The sequence below is a fragment of the Petaurus breviceps genome, unplaced genomic scaffold (genome assembly GCF_028583685.1).
Source record: "Petaurus breviceps papuanus isolate PSGF00001 unplaced genomic scaffold, PetGlider_PUasm1.0 90865, whole genome shotgun sequence".
NCBI lineage: Eukaryota > Metazoa > Chordata > Mammalia > Diprotodontia > Petauridae > Petaurus > Petaurus breviceps.
This window is the reverse complement of record NW_027187367.1, coordinates 16,179,353-16,195,499: the sequence shown is the minus strand read 5'-3', so window position 1 is coordinate 16,195,499 and position 16,147 is coordinate 16,179,353. Positions and strand designations below refer to the sequence as shown.

Here is a 16,147-nt window from a genome sequence, read left to right as displayed (position 1 = left end):
AAAGAAATTAAGAAAGAAACAAAAGAAGATCATGGGCTCTAGTTTAACAACTCCTGATTTAGTATTACACCCTCATTTTACAATGGAGGAAATCAAGATCCCAAAATTAGATATAGTCTCTTCCAGTTCTAAATCATATCCTACTATGACTTGCCTAAGGTCATATGGTTATTAAAAAGGAGAGCTTGAATTCAAGCCTATCCTCATTCTCCAAAGGCAACTTTGAGGCTAAAATAAATCTGCTTCCACCAGTATTTTCTTGGCATCTGCTCAGACTGCATTATTTCCATGCCACAGTGGAGCCTTCCTGGGATGGGTACCTTCCACAATCTATAGAAGCAATGCTCTGGGCTAGGAGGTTGGAATCAAAGAATCCTACATCCCACTAGCATGTACGTCAACAAGCATTATTTAAAAGTTTACTAATTCCAAGCACTGTGCTTAGTTCTGGGGATATAAAGAAACGCAAAAACTACCCTGACCTCAAGACAATATGCATATGATTATTTACAAACAGGGTATATGCGGGATAAATTGTGGATAATCTCAGAATGGAAGGCGCTAGCATTAAGGAGATCTGGAAAAGCTTCTTGCAAAAAATGGGATTTTAGCTGAGAATTGAAAGAAGCCAGGGAAGCCAGGAGGCAGAGATGAGGAATGGAGCACTCCAGGCATGGAGAACAGCCGGTGAAAACACCCTGGGTAGGGAGGTGGAGTGTATTGTGTCCTGTATGAGGAATAGCAAGGAAATCAGTATAGTCGAATTATGGAGTACATGGAGAAGAGTAAAGTGAGAAGGACTGGAAAGGTAGGAAGGGACCAAGTTGTCAGGGGCTTTTAAAGTCAAATAGAGCATTTGTTATTAATCGTGGAAGTAAAAGGAAGCCACTGCGATTTATCGAGTAAACACGATCAGGTGCACTTTAGGAAGGTAAGTTTGACAGCTGAATGGAGGGTGGATTGGAGTGGGGAGAGAAGAGGCAGAAACGTCGGTCAGAAGGCTTTTGCAGTAGTCTGGATGTGAGATGAGGGACTGGACCAATGTCGGAGCAGAGGCAGTGCCAGAGGAGAGAACTACAAGAGACCTGTGAGGCCACTTGTCCAATTCTCACGTTTTACCGTGGGGAAAACTTAAGTGACGAGCTGGATTTATGCCTTGGGGTGGAGAATACGGAATCAGCACCCGTTGCTATGTGACCAACAGCTGGATTTAGGAGTCACTAGGCAGGGGCGGCGGGGCAACCAGGTCCAGGTCTAAAGTCAAGATTCAGGCTCCTCTGAACACAGCAGCACTCCGGTCTCCTAGCAACCACTGAGACCCAACACTCATAGAAGCCTTCCCTTCTGCGCCTGCGCTCTAGCTGGAACTCTTCCCCCCTACCCCCACCCCCTCGCTGTTCTCTCCATCCTCTATCCTCCACATTTAGCCAATTAAGGAGAGGAGGCGGGGGTTGGCTGTCCGCCGCGGGGCATGCTGGGTAGCGTCCCTGGTTCCTGTTGCTAAGGCTGCAGGCTTGGGGGAAGAGGGAAGGTGGTGTTGGGATTGTTGCACCGGGGCGCTAAGGGGAAGATGGTTAAGCAAACGATCCAGATCTTCGCGAGGGTGAAGCCCACCAGCCGGAAACAACCTCAAGGGGTACGGGGCTGGGGAGAGGGTGAAGTGCCCCGCGCCGTTCCAATCTTCCTGGGGTCACTGGAGGGGAAGAGGGGACCAGGGAGGGGTGTCAGGGTGTCAGGCAGCCCCATGAGCCCCCTTCCAATGTTGCACCCCACAGTTACATTCATAAGGCAGAAGTCTCCTACATATACTGTAAAGGCACAAAAGGGTAATGTCTGGGCTGGAAGGGACGTTAGGGACAATTTAGTCCCAGCCCCTAATTGTATAATAATAATAATGGTGCAGCAAAAAGGACAGATTTGGAACCAAACAGTCTACGTTCAAATCTTGCGTGATCTTGGACAGGACAGTTAATTTCCCTGGGTTTTCATTTTTTCGTCTGTAAAATGCACTTGCTGCAAATGTTTCCTGAGCTGGTAAGTCACTTTTGGGTCTAAAAGGGTGGGACTAGATGAATTCCAAATTCTCTTCCTGCTGTAACAAAGTTTAAGATCCCTATGACCTCAGGATTTTGCCCAAAGTGATCCTGGACAAGTTAGTGACAAAGAACAAGAACCCAGCCAAATCCTGTCTATACCTGAGACTCACAGAGACAAAAACAGGAGTGTGTGTGGGAGAGTGTGGGAGGTGCAGGACTTGAGTGTCAGAGACAAAATTCAAATCCAGTTTTTCCAGACTCAGCTCAGCATTCTACCCCTAGTAGCACATTGCCTATATGGCTATACAAATGCATAATTGCATTTCTTTGATGCTTTAATATTTGCAAAGTACTTTACAGATATTTCATTCAACCTGCATTTTATAGATGAAGAAACTGAGGCAGAGGTTAAGTCACTTGGTCTGGGTCACACAGAGAGTTTCAGAGGCAAGATTTGAACTTAGGTCTTCCTAATTGGAAGTCTAGCACCTTATCCACTGAACCATCTGACTTCCTCTATTTGTATCCATATCCAGCTACATAAATACTTACTTGTTGCCATAAAACCGACCTCTACATGCATCACACACACACATTTTTACACAGTCCAGCAACATAGCTATTTAAATACATGTATACAGACAAATATGTGCAGTCATAAGTATGTCACCACTCAATCTTTAAGCATACATTAAATGCCTATGTGCCTGTGCTAGATCCTAGGATTACAAATACAAAAATGAAAGTTTCTAACTCCTGGAGATTACATTGTCTGGGGAGACATGGATTTATGTAAGCATGTGCAAAAGATACTTAAATTAGGTACAGAGTAGATGCATACATACAAAGTGTTTTGCACATAGCAGGTACTCAGCAAATACTGCTGATTGAATAGAGAGGTTCCCATATGTGTATATTTATCTATATACATATATTCCTTCAATTAAACAAATATAGAGAACATGATGTTTATGCAGACAATGTAGCTTTTATTTTCTTCAGTACTCAACTTATACACCACCTTATATTGAAGTCTCCTTCTTGATTCCCTCAACTACTGCCTTCCCTCCCTAAACTATGTTGTATATATCTTGTATACGTACACATGTCTCCCTCAGTAGCATTTAAGCTGCTTGGGACTAGGAAGTTTTCCGTGTTTCCCAGTTGTTTCAATTGCACAAATGGACAGAAAAATTTTCTTCAAATGTAGGACCATTTTTTTTGTACTGAGAATGAATAGATGAATTCTAGAGTTATTATTCACTAATTTATCATTTTGTTGAAGACAGTTTCTGTTATGCCCAGGTAAGAAATAAAACTAGATCATTCCAGGAAAATTACAGGGTAGATGGAACCTGGGAGTAGCCATATAAATTTGAAGGTGTAAGGGATCTTAGAGGTCATCTAATCCACCCCCCTCATTTTTTTTTTAAGCAATCGGGGTTAAGTAACTTGCTCAAGGTTACACGGCCAGTTATTTCTGGGTGTGGTGCTGTGTCTGAGCCCAGGATTCGATCTCCAGGTCATCCCAACACTGGGGCCGATGCTCTTACTCCCTGGCCGCCCCTCACCACCCTCATTTTTAAGGAAACTGAGAAGTGAAGGGACTTGCTCCCCAGTCACACAGCAAATGAATACCCCAGTTAGAATTTGAACTCAGGCCCTCTGACTCCTGCTTCACTTTGCCTTGCTGCATTTTCCTTTCTCTCTCTCTTTTTTTGTAGACTTACTTCCAGGTGGTTAAAAAAAGTGAGTCAGTAGTGTCACTAATTTTCTGGTTTTTGAGCCAAAATACTACCATAAATTCTACATAGAAAATTGTTTACGGCTGGAGGTAGGAGTTTGGACCAGAAAAAGGAAGTTTTAGTGGGAGGTGCTGTCTGTTGTGTTGGATAAGACGATAAATAATAACTATAGATTTAATGTTGAAACCTCTGCCACATCTTAATGCTTATTTTCCCTTTCTATACTTGCTTCATTACTTTGGTGAGATTATTTGCACTATTCATAAATGTTATTTTTAACTATAGTGATTTCCGGAGCGAAGGAGAGGGAATAGATGCTTAAATAATTTTAAAATCTTGTACTGAGCATTCAAAATTTTCCTCTACAAAGTTATATTCTAATATTTTTTCAAAGGTGTAGAGGTGATCCTAGATTCATGAAGGCTATGCTAGTAGAGTTTAAGTTCAGTCGGCTTTTTTAAGTCAAAAAGTCTGTGACTGTGGTCTCTGAAATAGATCATCTGCTGTCTGTGAACCAACTTAGTTCAGTACAGAAAAGCTCATCTGGCTAGCCACATGGAGATGGAAGCCATTTGATCATGGTAACCCAAACTCTTATAACTAGGCATTTTATTAGCAAGCTTGTGTGTGTGTGTGTGTGTGTACACATATAATTAGCATTTCATATATTTAACTTCAGATTCTCACTGAAAGACTAATATGATGGGAAATTCCAACATTTTTGTATATTTAGATACTTTGGGTAATAGGGGAGTTCCCTCTCAGAGATCCCATATTTTATGATAATCTTGCCAATAAAAGGGCAGTTCTTTTAGTAGGGGTTCAAGTGTAGAAATCAGCTGGGGCTGTGGCATCTCTCTCTTTCCTGCCGGCCTTATAATTCCATCAGACTTGACTGGTAATTTTTTTCATATCTTGCAAAAGAGTAACAAAGTTTAAAATCTTCTTTGCTTTTAGTTTTAAAATTTAACACCTCACTGTTTCTGTTTCATTCCTTTGAACATTCTGTAATTTCAACTTCCTCCCACTCCCTCCAACTCTCACTGTCAGCCATCTGGTTGGGATTACTATATGTTCTTATAGGTGGTGTTGTTGTTGTCAGTATGTGTACACACATGTTTATATGTAATCTTTTACATGCACATATATGTATACACATAACATAAACACACATACACACAAATGTGTATTATGTGTATACCTATATTATATATATATATGTTAAAATATATACATATACATCTACGTATCCTGGACTTAGGCTCAGCAAGAACTGAGTTAAAATACAGCTTCAGACACTTAATAGCTGTATAATTCTAGTCAAGTCACTTAACCTTCCTTAGTCTTGGTTTCTTCATTTGCAAAATGGTGATAATAACAGCACCTATCTCAAAGACTGGTTGTGAGTATCAAAAGAGATAATGCATTTTGCAAACCACTTAGTCTAATATATATCTATATCAATATCTATATATCTATAGCAATATAGATATTAATCTATATCAATATAGATATATACATACTTTGCTTTTGTAGAGGTGTCAGACACAGCCCACAACACTCCCAAGTGGACCTGAGTTAAATGAAAATGTAATTCGGAAATATTTAGCAAAATAAGTAAAAATACAATTAAGCACAGATAATACTTTATTTTAAAACTAAGTTAATATGAGGTCTGCAGGGATCCTTATGTATGGAATAATGGTCCCTATTTTTATTTTGAGCTTGGCACGATTTTTATAGTGGATTGATCAGCGACCTTGGAATAAGTGGGATCTGAGTTGTATCCCTTCATCTCTTACTCACTAAAGGTGAGACCCTGACAAGTCATTTTATCTCTATTAGCCTTGATTTCTTCATTGCAAAATGGGAGATAGCACTGACATCACAGTGTTATAAGGATCAAATGAGATGATATGGTGCTTTGCAAAGATCTATGTAAATGTGAGTTATTATTGTTGTTAAAGCAAGAATGATTAAGGACTTCTCCCTTACTCCTACAACATCATCTCTCTTGTGTCTCAGATGCTGTAAAATCAGTAACGCAAAAACAATCCAGTGATTCATAAACATTTACTAGGTGTACTTTGTGCAGAGTACTGTGCTTAGTGAAGAAGGGTGAGGTGGGAGAGAGCATTTAAATGAGACATGATCTTTATCTTTATGGAAGTTAGAGTCTGGCAGGAGAATAAGACCCACAGATGTCTATAGTGTACAATATTACATGCTAATTACATTCAAGAAAAGTAAAAGATGTGTCATATGAGGTTTGACATAGCTATTAACAACCTAGGGATCAAGGAAGTCAGATTAGGTTAAATTAACTTTCAGAGGAAAATTAGGAATTTAGCAGATGGAGAATGGGAAAGATATGGCAAAGAGAAACAATAAAGACCAAGGTTTATTTCAGTTTAGAAATGGTTGGGTGCTCTTTGGCAAGTTAATAATGAGGTTACCCCACATTTGTATAGTATTTTATATATTTCATAAGTTTTATATCTGTTATTTAATTTAATGCTTAGGTTAAAAGATAACTTTTTACTACTTTGAATATATTAAAGACACATAAAGGAAAATTACCACCCTCAAAATGCTTGCTTATTTGTGATAGCCAAGGGTGAGAAATTTGATGCTTAAAAGTAACTCAGATTCATAATTGTGCTTTGTAATTATACAGTATTTCATATAAATCATTTCATTTGATCCTCACTATAGCCCTGTGAGGAAGGTAGTATTATCAGTCACTCTTTAGACCAGTTAAGTTTAAATTGTTTTTTTCATTAAAGGATATTTATTTTTAAAAAGTTGTTCCAAAAATGGCTTGGTCAAAGTGATTTAGAAGAAGTAGAATTAGAATTGCGTCTTTCAGTCATCTGGTGAATTATGGCTACTTTAAGTCCTTAACTCTGTTATCCAGAATATGTTCTTAATAAGGCACCAATTCTCAGTCCAGTGTGTTTCATGTCTCATGAATTTCTGACTTCTTTTATTCACCTGCCTCAGCCACTGCACATTTTACATGAAGTACCCTATTAATTTTTTTAAGTGTCTCCTGAGCAAACATGGCCAGACAGCTTTGAACTTTGTGCCAGTTCTATCTGCAAAGAATTTTTATCTTACAGGGTGACTTTTCTCCATGAAAACGAAATACTTTTAAATGAGAAATTTCAATAAAAATCTGCTTTGAAAAATCAGCTGGGCTACCTGAGGATTTAGCTAGGCTTTATTACTTATGCATACTTTAGATATAATCTTCTTTGCCCTTAATAGAGAATTCAGAATTTAAGTTAGCAAAAGAAACTTAAGCCATTGCTTTTGGGAAGCCTTACTTCTGACTGGAAGGGGGAACTGTTTTGCTAGGTAGCTTCTAATCTTGATTTCGTTGGCCAGTGGCGGGGAATATTGGGGCAAATAATTAAAAATACCAACCTAATAGCTTAACATAGAGTGTTAAAACTTGGTAGAGTCCTTAAAAATTATCTTGTCCACTCTTCATTTTTCAGAGATTTGACAAATAGCATAATATTACTTTGTGGTGGAGTAGAAACAAGAACCTTAAAGATGATTTTGGAGATACAAATTAAACCCAACTTCTGTGATATTAATTTTTCTTAACAAATGCCTAAGGATGTATCTTAGAAATCATAGATTCTGTGAAATATAATATGGAAACTATTTGATCAGAACAGAGGATATTTTGAATTACTCACACAGAGTATTACCGAAGTGACATTTTAGCTATAGGGTGGCATGAGTCTTCCGAAAAGAGAGACAGTTGTATTTACATTGGGATTGTCCTGTAGAGGTTTTGAAAGATCCCTAATTCTAATTCTCTGATTAGGGAGTGAGTATTTGAGTAAATAATTTTTCATTTTACCTGTAAAATATGAAAAAAATATTATCTTGTATATATTTGAAAGGAGGTATTATAACATTTATTGAGTTACGGTCAATAAATTCTTTTTGAGTCCCTTAGAAGAAATGTGTTTTATATATTAAGATATTTTCCTCCACATCTATAATGTAGAAACCTCTATAGGTACAAAGAAGGAAAGAACTTGCTACCATCTCCTTTTTTTTCCCTACTTTAAAAAAATCATCATTTCTTCTGACTTGACTGTACAATGTTCTAGAAATGCTTTGGTTGTTTGGACTGCAACCAAGAGAAGGACCTAACTACCTGCAAATGCCCAAGACCTATTGAGATCAGACTTAAATTATTTGTAGCTCTATCCTACTGTGGGATTTAGTTGAAAAAGTTGCTTGTTGAGACGGCTTCTAGGCAAAACTGCGAAGTAGGAAAGATTTTATCGGGCATTTCCATGTTTCCATTAGTGAAGAAGGAGCAGTGCTGAGCCAACCATCGTTTAAGGACTTGCTTTCTAGACTTATGTATATGTCCCTGCTAATTTCTGTTAAAACCCTGAAATTGATGACTAGAGTATTACCTAATATGACCCCCATCCCCTGCCTATCCTTTGGGGGAAATATATTTTTAAAACATTTCAAACTTGTTTTCAGATGACCAAGGTGTGTGATTGTGTGTATGTGCATGTGAGAATGCATGTGTATGTGTGTAGCTTGTATTTTTTTATTGGTAGAGAGGGCAGAGCTCCCAATGTGAGTTATAGAATCATTAATTAAAGCTAGGGAAGACCTTAGAGCTAATTTTGTTCTTTTTTTCAGACAGATGAGGAAATTGAAGCTTAAAAAGGCTAAGAAACTTCCCCAAGGTCACAGACGTTCATGGAATGATAGTCTAGAACTAGATCTCAAAAGGCATCTGGTCCAACTCCTTCATTTTATAGATGAGAGGTTAAGTGACTTGCCTCAAGTCACACATAATAAATGCCCAGGGACTTGAACCCATGTCCTTTGGCTCTAAGTATATTGTTGTTGTCCTTGTTTTCACTTAACTCAGAAAATGAGTTCTTGAGGAAGTAAGTGTGGAATTTGTGATTTTTCTTCTTCAGAAGAGATGGGGTTATGACAAGGACACTGTTGATTACTCTCTTCTCCTACATACTCCCTCTTCTTTGGATTTTTCATAATACTGCTTTCTCTTTGTTTTCTTTCCTAACTTTTTGACCTCAGTCTCCTTTACTGGCTCTTCACCTATATTATGCCCCCTGACCATGGGTGTCCCCCAAGAGTTTCTTTTGGGCCCTTTTCTCTTCCTCCTCTTACTATCTTGTTTGAGGATATCATCAACTCCCATGGATTTCATTATTATTTCTATGCACATGACTAGTAGATCTATTTATTCTGCCCCATTCTTTCTCCTGAGCTCTAGTCGCACATCATTACCTTCATTTTGGACATGTTGAATTGGATTTCCCATATGCATTTCAAACTCAACATGTCCAAAACAGAACCTCTGTCTTTCTCCCCAAACCCTCCCCTTTTCTTACCTATTTTCTTGTCTATTATTGTGAAGGGCCTCACCATTCTCCCAGTAACTCATCCTCACTACCTTGGTATCATACTTGACTCCTCACTCTGACTTATCCACATATCCACTCTATTGCCAAGTTTTACTGCTTCTACCTTTGCAACATTTCCCATGTATAACCGCCACCCCCACACAGCCACCACCCCGGGGCAGGCTGTTATCACCCCTTGCCTAAACTATAACTTTAGATTTCTGCTTGGCTCCTGCCCCTCAGATCTCTCCCTCTGTCAGTCTTTCAGCTGCCAAAGTGATTTTCCTAAAGTGGAGATCTGACTTTGTCACCCCCCCTTCCCTATTCAATAAACTCCATTAACTTCTCATTTCCTCTAGAATCCAATTAAAAAAATACTCTGGCTTTTATAATCCTTCACAACCTAGCCCCTTCCTACCTTTCTAGTCTTACCCTTAATTCCCTTTCCTCTCCTCTACAGTCCAGTGACACTGTCCTTGCTGTTCTTCACATATGACATTCTCTCCCCTGATCAAATACCTTTTTATTGGCTGTCCCTTATCCCTGAACTGCACTCCCATCTCATTTCTCTAATTTCTTCCCCTGTACTTCCCTTCAAGACTCAGCTGAGATCCTGCCTTCTGCAGGAGGTCCTTCCTGATTCTCTCTCCACCCTCCCATGCTAGAGTCTTCCCTTTGATGTTAACTTTATTGCCCCCCACCTACTTTGTTTATGTTGTAGGTACACAGTTTGCATACTTTCTTCCCCAACAGAATGTGAACTTCTTGAGATAAGAAGCCATGTTTTTACTTCTCTCCTATCCCCAATACTTTGTGCATAGTAAGTACTTAATAAATATTTATTAATTGACTTTGATTTAAGTTTTTACCCAAGATGTGACCCTTCCTGGGTTATTTGCGTTTGAATAGGGGATAGTAAAAAAACCAAACTTAATATTGAGTGGAATGAAATAAAGATACATTTTGCAAGTGTCAGTACTGATATGCAATTATATTTTTTCTATTTCTCATCTGTATTCTCTATTTCTCATTTATATTTCCTTTCAAATCTCATCTCTACCTGCTAAAGTCAGCTTGTCACCTATTCTGCCTGGGCTTTGTATTGTTCAGTGATTATGCCTCCAGGACTATGTATGTTCACAATTGTCATATACAGAGTTGTAATGTAGGTGATAGAGGACTGGGCTTGTAGTCAAGAAGACCTGAGTTCAAATTCTACTTCAGACATTTAGCTGTGTGACCTGGACATGTTGTTTAACCTCTGTCAGCATCAGTTTTCTCAACTGTAAAGTGGAACTAGTAATAATCCCATTTCACTGAATTATTGTTGAAAGTTATGTTGACAGTATCCCGTGGTTCCCAGCCCTGCTTATCAGTCAGTGTTTAGTGAGGTTCTGGTGGGGAAGGAGACACCACGTCTTCAGCTTTTTCCATCACTTGATTTTTGTTACATATTCCTACCTTCAAATTGTCACATTCCTCTACCTTGATGAAATGGCCCAACATCTTTTGCTGAGTTGAACCTGAATTGTCTTAAGGTTACCTATAAAAACTCTCCCTACCTTGAAACCATTGCTGATCTTTAGTGATCAGCCTTGTGTTATTACTCTGACATACTTTGAATAAAATCCTTTTAATTCTCTTTGTTCTGAGTTTTGCTGTTAATCAGGGTGAAGGCCCAAATGAAGAATTTTCCTTTCAACAGTATCAGGGTATCATTGTTAGCATTTTATAAATTATACAGTACTATATAAATGCTGTTGTCATCATCATTATCATCATTACTTGTTGGAGATTACAGAATACATTACAAGTGCACATATTTGTGGTGGGAAGGAGAGTTGTACCAATTATACTTTTTTTTGTTCTGGTCTTTGAGATCCCGTTAAAAATGTGTGCCTTAATGCTGTAGCTATATACTATAAGCTGTCCTTGTATATTTTGTTATGTTTTCTTAAAATTACATTCATGTTTGCAGATCTATTCTGTAGATGAAGATGAAAAATCAGTAGCTGCTTTGGAAATTATCTTACCACGTGATTTAGCAGAAGGATTTGTGAATAATAAACGAGAAAGCTACAAATTTAAGTAGGTTCTAATTTTTCCTTCTCATACTTTTCATTGTTTTCTTCTAGTCTATTATTTTATTGTGTTCTGTTCTATTCTATGATATGTTAATCTATGTTATACTATGCTATATTTTGAATTTTGGCTATTCACTGACTTTCTAAAGAATATTGATCTCATAAAAATTACCACATGTAAAATGAGAACCCAAACTTTATACTTAGGATGCTGTTGCTACTATTTGTGAAATTACTTTAATTATTAACTGGAAGCTAATTCTTTGAAAGTCGTAGGATGAAGATTATATTCTCAAGTATAATGGAAAAAAGCAGACTGAGAGACTAGGAGGATCTTTGGATCTTTTGATCCATACTGTTCCTGCTTGCTTCTCTCTGAATGAGTGGAAAGTTTCTTTTTCCTTCATGAATTTATGAGCTTCTTTATGAGGAGGTGTGATAGAGACATTGATTAGGTGTTCATTGGCTAGGGGTCAGTCCTTTGCCTGGTTCAGTACATAATATAAGATCCTTGTAACTCATAGGCAGTAACAGGTATCATTTCCAACATTCATTTCAATAAATTTCTATTTGACAAGCATTTATTAAGTGCCTGCTCTGTGCTGATCACTGAGCATGGTGATGTCAATTCAAAGGCAAAACACATAAGAGGTTATGACTTTAAGATATTTACTTTCTTCTTGGGAAATATCGCCTTTAAACAGATAATGAAAATATATCATAAATAATTTATGATCTTAAACTATAATACCTTCTTAAAGTGCTTTGTACAGTGCTCTGTACATAATAAATGTCTGGTAAATGTTGCTGCCTTCAATTTAATATTGTCTTAATTCAGAGTAGTAGTTTGAATACCTTGTGACTTCTTTATTGGTAACATTTTGCAACATATTCCTCTAGAATATGAGCAACTTACATTTTTGGAGTTCTCTTATTATATAATATCCAACATATTTTATATAATCATCCCTGGGTGATTAATCCATCCTTTTGTGTTCCCTTTTTATTCCTTAGGACGTAGCAAACCTCTAGAATGGCCTTGGGGAGAAAACTTTCCTATATTCATCTTAGATTTTCTGCTTTAAGTAGAATTGTGCCCAGTTCAGACTTGGTCATTGATACCAAAAAACCATGGAGACCCAACTTTCCTAAGCAACCCTGAAAACTGCTTGGGAAATTGTTAATAGTGTTCTAGTAGGATCATGTTAGTAGAAGCTTCCTAGCATATAAAAATCTGGTATGCCTAAGTTTTCTTCCTCATCATGTCCCCAGCAAAGATTTTATGTACCTGTGCAAATCACTGGTATAATGGAATTGCTCATTGAACTATTTTTCTGTACTTTTTTTTTCCTGATACAAACTTCCTAAAGGTTTTCTTTTGCAGGTTTGCATTACCTTGATCTATTTGTGGATCAAGAATCAAGATCATCCTCTTCAAAGGACTAGCTATTGATTAAAAAAAAATAAAACATTACTGAAAAATTGGATGATGTTAGGATCTAACATTGCTGAAAATAAATTAAATTTATCTTTGTAACCTAAGTTTGATAACCACATGTTTTATAATTTCTTTCTTACAGGTCAAAAATCAGGCATTCTGTTCTGTTTATATTTTATTTTTAGATTTTTTTCCCTTGTGTTATCTAGATTTGAATTTGATGTCAACTGCAGACACTGTTTCTCTTGAGAGCAGACACACACACAGAGTTGTTTTTTTCTCTGAAGCTACTACATTGGTTCAGAGGGATTTATTGTGCAAATCTTGTCAAAGCAATACTGTTTACCAAGTATTTGTATACAACAGCGCAGTGTGGTTAAGACTACAGGGCCAACATTGTATTCTGTTAGGTAAGCTTGGAAGCTTGGTGATGTAAATGTGGGGTAATTGCAAAAGAGGAAAATAAGATTTATCAGCTAACCACTGTTCTAAAGTCATATTTCATCATCATTACTTTATAATTTGCAGATTTCAGAGAATTTTTGATCAGGAGTCAAAACAAGAGGCCATTTTTGACATAATTGCCAAACCTGTTGCTGAAAGGTAGGATTTCCAATAGTTGGGGCAGTGGGATATTTATATTTCCTCTTGTCTCTTCAATCCTCATATAATTATGGAAATGTGTTAAGATACCTTAATTATATAAACAAAAGGAATTACAAAATAAATATGAGGTGACCAAACAATGACCTTCAAATAGATGAAGTCTTATCTAGAACTGTAATTCTCAAACTTCTTAATCTCAGGACCCCTTTTCACTCTTAAAGATTATTTAGGACCCCAAAGAGATTTTTATTTGGAGATTATATCTGTTTATATTTACCACATTACAATGTAAAATATTTTAGTAGCATTCTGAAAATAACTTTGATCTCACAGATCCCCTGAAAGGTGGGGACTCCTATGGATCCCCATTCCACACTTAGAGAATTGCTGCTCTAGAATATTCTGACCAGTATGTCTCCAGTTCAGTAAAGGAAATGACCATTTTCTCTAATCTGGTGCAGTGATGGTCAAAACACACATAGCTTTGATCAACACTTTTAATACTTGAAAAACATCAGATATTGGGGCGGCCAGATGGCACAGCGAATAGAGCACAGGCCCTGGAGTCAGGGGGACCTGAGTTCAAATGTGACCTCAGACACTTACTAGCTGTGTGACCTTGGGCAAGTCACTTAACCCCAATTGTACTGCCTTCCCCCCTCCAAAAAAAAAAGAAAAAAGGAAAACATCAGATATAAATTCTGGATAAAACCTAAGATTCTCGCCATCTTCCAGGCTAGGTTGTACTAAGCTCCTTCAATGCCCTTGTTTCCTCTGACCCTCTATTCCCATGTTAAAATTTTTAAATTAAAAAAAATACAAGTGGGGTGGCTAGGTGGTGCAGTGAATAGAACACCAGCCCTGGAGTCAGGAGGACCCGAGTACAAATGCAGCCTCAGACGCTTAGCACTTACTTTCTGTGTGACCTTGGTCAAGTCACTTAACCCCAATTGCCCTGCCTTCCCCCTTCCAAAAAGCAAAACAAACAAAAAATTCAAGTAATATTAAATGTCACTATAGTTAATCAAACTTGCTCGGCAACTATTTACATTTAAATGAATTAATTTAGGAACCCAACAAAATGTCATAACGTTTCTGTTCCTCATTCTGTCTCCATTGGTTTTCTTTGTTTACTCGCAGTTATTTTTCCTTTTATGTGGTCTCAGTTAGTCTGTAGTCTGTTCTAGTTCTGTTCCTTTTGCTTTGCATTATTTCATAAAGTTGCTTCCAGATTTCTTTATGTGCCTCATACTTGTCCATCATAATTACATTATAGTATTCCATTACATCAGTGTACCACAATGTATTTAACCATTCCCCTATTGTTGGACATTTAGTTTGCCACCACTTTCCCAGATTTAAAACTTGTCCTATACCAGATGCAACCAGAGCATCTTTTTTCATTTTTTTTTCATTTTCCCCAGAGTCTTTTCAGATTTGCATCCCCAATGGTGAATATCCATGAAGTTTTACAGTAGATCTTTAAAATTATTGAGGATATTTACTGGACAGTAAAGTATGAACTAGATACATCTCTGAAGTTGAACCATGACCTTAATATTGTCATAAGTGAGGTATAAAATAGGGTGCAACACTTCTTGGGGACATGGGGTAGCAAATGACTATACCTATAAATGTATGTACTCGATTGTGGTCCTTTATGGAAGTGTTTCAATTGGCAGTTGAGTGTTTCAAAAGCCACCATCCTCAAGATGGGTATAAAATGTTTAGGTAAATACAGCAGGACGTTTTGTTTAATGAACAAGTCAATTATCACTAATGGATCTACCTTTTTGCTTCATTTAAAAGTTCCGTTACTTGAAGCAAAATTCACATGACAGACCTTTAATGGTTTTCAGCTGTGATGCTTAGAGCATCTTTTCAGGTCAAGGAAAACTCTCATTGTGGTTATTTATGATGGAATATAGCCTTCCCTAATTCTCCTAACTAAAAGTAATTTTTCCTTTCTCCTATGTCTTAGAGAACTTTGGTTGTACCTCTCCTTAATTTTTATATTTAGTCTAATTCTAGGACTTGAAGAACAAAAACAATCTCACACTTCATAAATATGACTATTTTTTTTTACCATCAAGAGTACTATAGTCAACTTCTCCATCACTTATGTTTACAACCTTGGTGTCATTCTCAACTCTTCACTCTGATCACTGTCCTCCCTTCTCACCCTACTGTTGCCAAATCCTATCAATTCTGACTTGATATGACTAAATAGTTTATTGATAATGTACAAACCATTGGTGGTACATATGTATAAAAAGAATTCAAGGATAAACATGCTATTGAGTTTCATTGGTCACCAATTTATCAGCTATCTTGGTCTCTGAGGCAAAACAATCCAAGAGAGAGTTCTAGAGAAAACAGCCCTGGACTAGAATTTTCAGGCTATGTCTGGGCGGCAACAAGTATTGGGGGGTAGCAACACTGTTTTATACTCATGACTGCAAAGGGAGCTGGAGTCATTTTCAAATGCACCAATCTAAGGTGAGTAGACTCCATACCCTAATCTTTGTCTAAAGTTCTAAGTCCTAATTATGAGCTGTCTGCTGGACATCACTTAGACATCCTATAGAAATTTCAAGCTCATTATGTTCAAAATCGACTTAATTGTATTTCCTTAAGAAAGATCTTTCTACAAACTTACCCATTTCAGTGGAAATCCTTCCAAGGATCTCAAGAATAGAGTTATTAATTTTTGTTTTACTCTTCCCTTTCCCTCAGTCCACATATCCAGTTGCTAAGTGCCTGGATCTGATTCATTAAATCTTTCCTGATGTTTCTCTCTCTCTCTCTCTCTCTG

General features: G+C 37.4%; 1 protein-coding gene across 1 annotated transcript in view; it reads left to right on the top strand.

Annotated features, from left to right (window-relative positions):
* The first annotated feature begins 1,517 nt into the window (after nucleotides 1–1,517).
* The window catches only part of LOC138150236 (kinesin-like protein KIF6), a 178,038-nt gene continuing 163,408 nt past the window's right edge, over nucleotides 1,518–16,147 (top strand). The window contains exons 1-3 of the mRNA XM_069073668.1: nucleotides 1,518–1,636; nucleotides 11,183–11,292; nucleotides 13,255–13,329. Coding sequence (XP_068929769.1) covers nucleotides 1,571–1,636; nucleotides 11,183–11,292; nucleotides 13,255–13,329 — 251 coding nt within the window. The 5' untranslated portion in view covers nucleotides 1,518–1,570. The remainder of the gene's footprint in view (nucleotides 1,637–11,182; nucleotides 11,293–13,254; nucleotides 13,330–16,147) is intronic.